General features: G+C 32.3%; 1 protein-coding gene across 1 annotated transcript in view; it reads left to right on the top strand.

Annotated features, from left to right (window-relative positions):
* The window catches only part of ENPP1 (ectonucleotide pyrophosphatase/phosphodiesterase 1), a 72,325-nt gene that overhangs the window by 54,181 nt on the left and 16,598 nt on the right, over positions 1-1,546 (top strand). Inside the window, exon 17 of the mRNA XM_019663465.1 lies at positions 586-755. Coding sequence (XP_019519010.1) covers positions 586-755 — 170 coding nt within the window. The remainder of the gene's footprint in view (positions 1-585; positions 756-1,546) is intronic.

Below are 1,546 nucleotides of genomic sequence, written 5' to 3'. Positions count from 1 at the left end.
AAAACTTTAAATATGTCCTAAGTATAATTCTTTTTGGTAGCTGATACGCAAAAATGAGTTAATAGACCCTAAAGCACTTAAAACGGTACCTTGGCATATAGTAAGTGCTTTACTATGTAACTGTTTGCTGTTATTACTATTAAGAGCATGAGTCTTAGACTTGGACAAAGCTGGTTTTGAATCCTAGGTCTATTATATTAGTAGCTCTGAGACCTTGAACAGAGTGCTTTCACTCTGATTGTTCATCTACGAAATATCGACAATAACTTTTTAAATTGTTTCGAGGATTAAGTAAGAGAAATATATTAGCACAGTGATTACCATATCATAAACATTCAACATGTGGTAACTATAGTTGTACACTTTGAATTTCAGAAATTTTTATAGAGAAGTATAGCATACATATCAGTGTTTCCATTAAGAATAGTTTAGTCATAAATACTCTAAAATCCAAGAGAGTTTTAAGTAAAGAGTTAAGGACTCATATCGATATGGTTTTAAAAAATAAAAATCATAGTACAAGTCTACTATTTATTTGACTTTGAAACTTTTAAGTACATCTTAACCATTCTTGGAATGATGCAGATTTACTGAATTTGACACCTGCTCCTAATAATGGAACTCATGGAAGTCTTAACCACCTTCTGAAGACTCCAGTTCACTTCCCAAAGCATCCCAAAGAAGGTCGCCCCCTGGTACAGTGCCCCTTCACAAGGACCTCCAGTGATAACTTTGGCTGCTCGTGCAATCCCTTAGTAAGTATTGCTGAGAAGTTGAGTCTGGGGTGTGTTTTATAGCACCCTCTGCATAGCATGTTCTGTAGAAATACTTAATGATGTGATTAAAATGCATGAGTGGGAGTAAACATAATATTTATTTTTAATTCTAGTAACACATGTGGACCTTGTATTTTTTATTTTTCCTTTACCTTGTTTTTGCATTTTTGCCTCTATTTTTATTTCTGGGTGCAGTGTCTTGACTTTCAGGTTGGGAGAAGTCTAGCTGAGTGTTGGATCCTTGAATCATAGACTCGGTGCTGTTATCTTAGCAGTGAGATCTGGATTGTAAACCAGTCACAATATTCCTTCTCTAAAATACTTCCCAACCGATTTTAAATTTAGGAGAAAATATATTATTTTTTGGTACAAAATGGATAATATGGCACTTTTCCTCTTCTACTCCGATCTTAATATATAGTTTTTGTAAAAGGATGAAAATATGTGACAAATTAGGAACAAAGTTGTAGATCTTTTTTGATAAGATCTATAAATATAGAAAATTGGGTAGTAGTTGATTTGATGCATTCTCTTTTGTTTTAGTCTTGTAGAAAGACTAAGAATAGAGATAGGAATTATAAAGTAGTCATCATATTCTTCAATGAATAGTGTTGCACTTATTCTAACAATTTTATCTTTTTGCAACTGTTGTCCCTATCCTTTATCCTCTTCATCAAAAAAAATGACGTATACAGATGGTTTTAAATTTTATCTTTGTTCTACAATGGAATAATTAAGCTGTAGAAGTTATTTGTTACAAAATTAAAACA

Source organism: Hipposideros armiger, unplaced genomic scaffold (assembly GCF_001890085.2).
Source record: "Hipposideros armiger isolate ML-2016 unplaced genomic scaffold, ASM189008v1 scaffold_391, whole genome shotgun sequence".
NCBI lineage: Eukaryota > Metazoa > Chordata > Mammalia > Chiroptera > Hipposideridae > Hipposideros > Hipposideros armiger.
The sequence above is the reverse complement of the archived record's forward strand: the minus strand, read 5'-3'. Positions and strand labels throughout refer to the sequence as shown.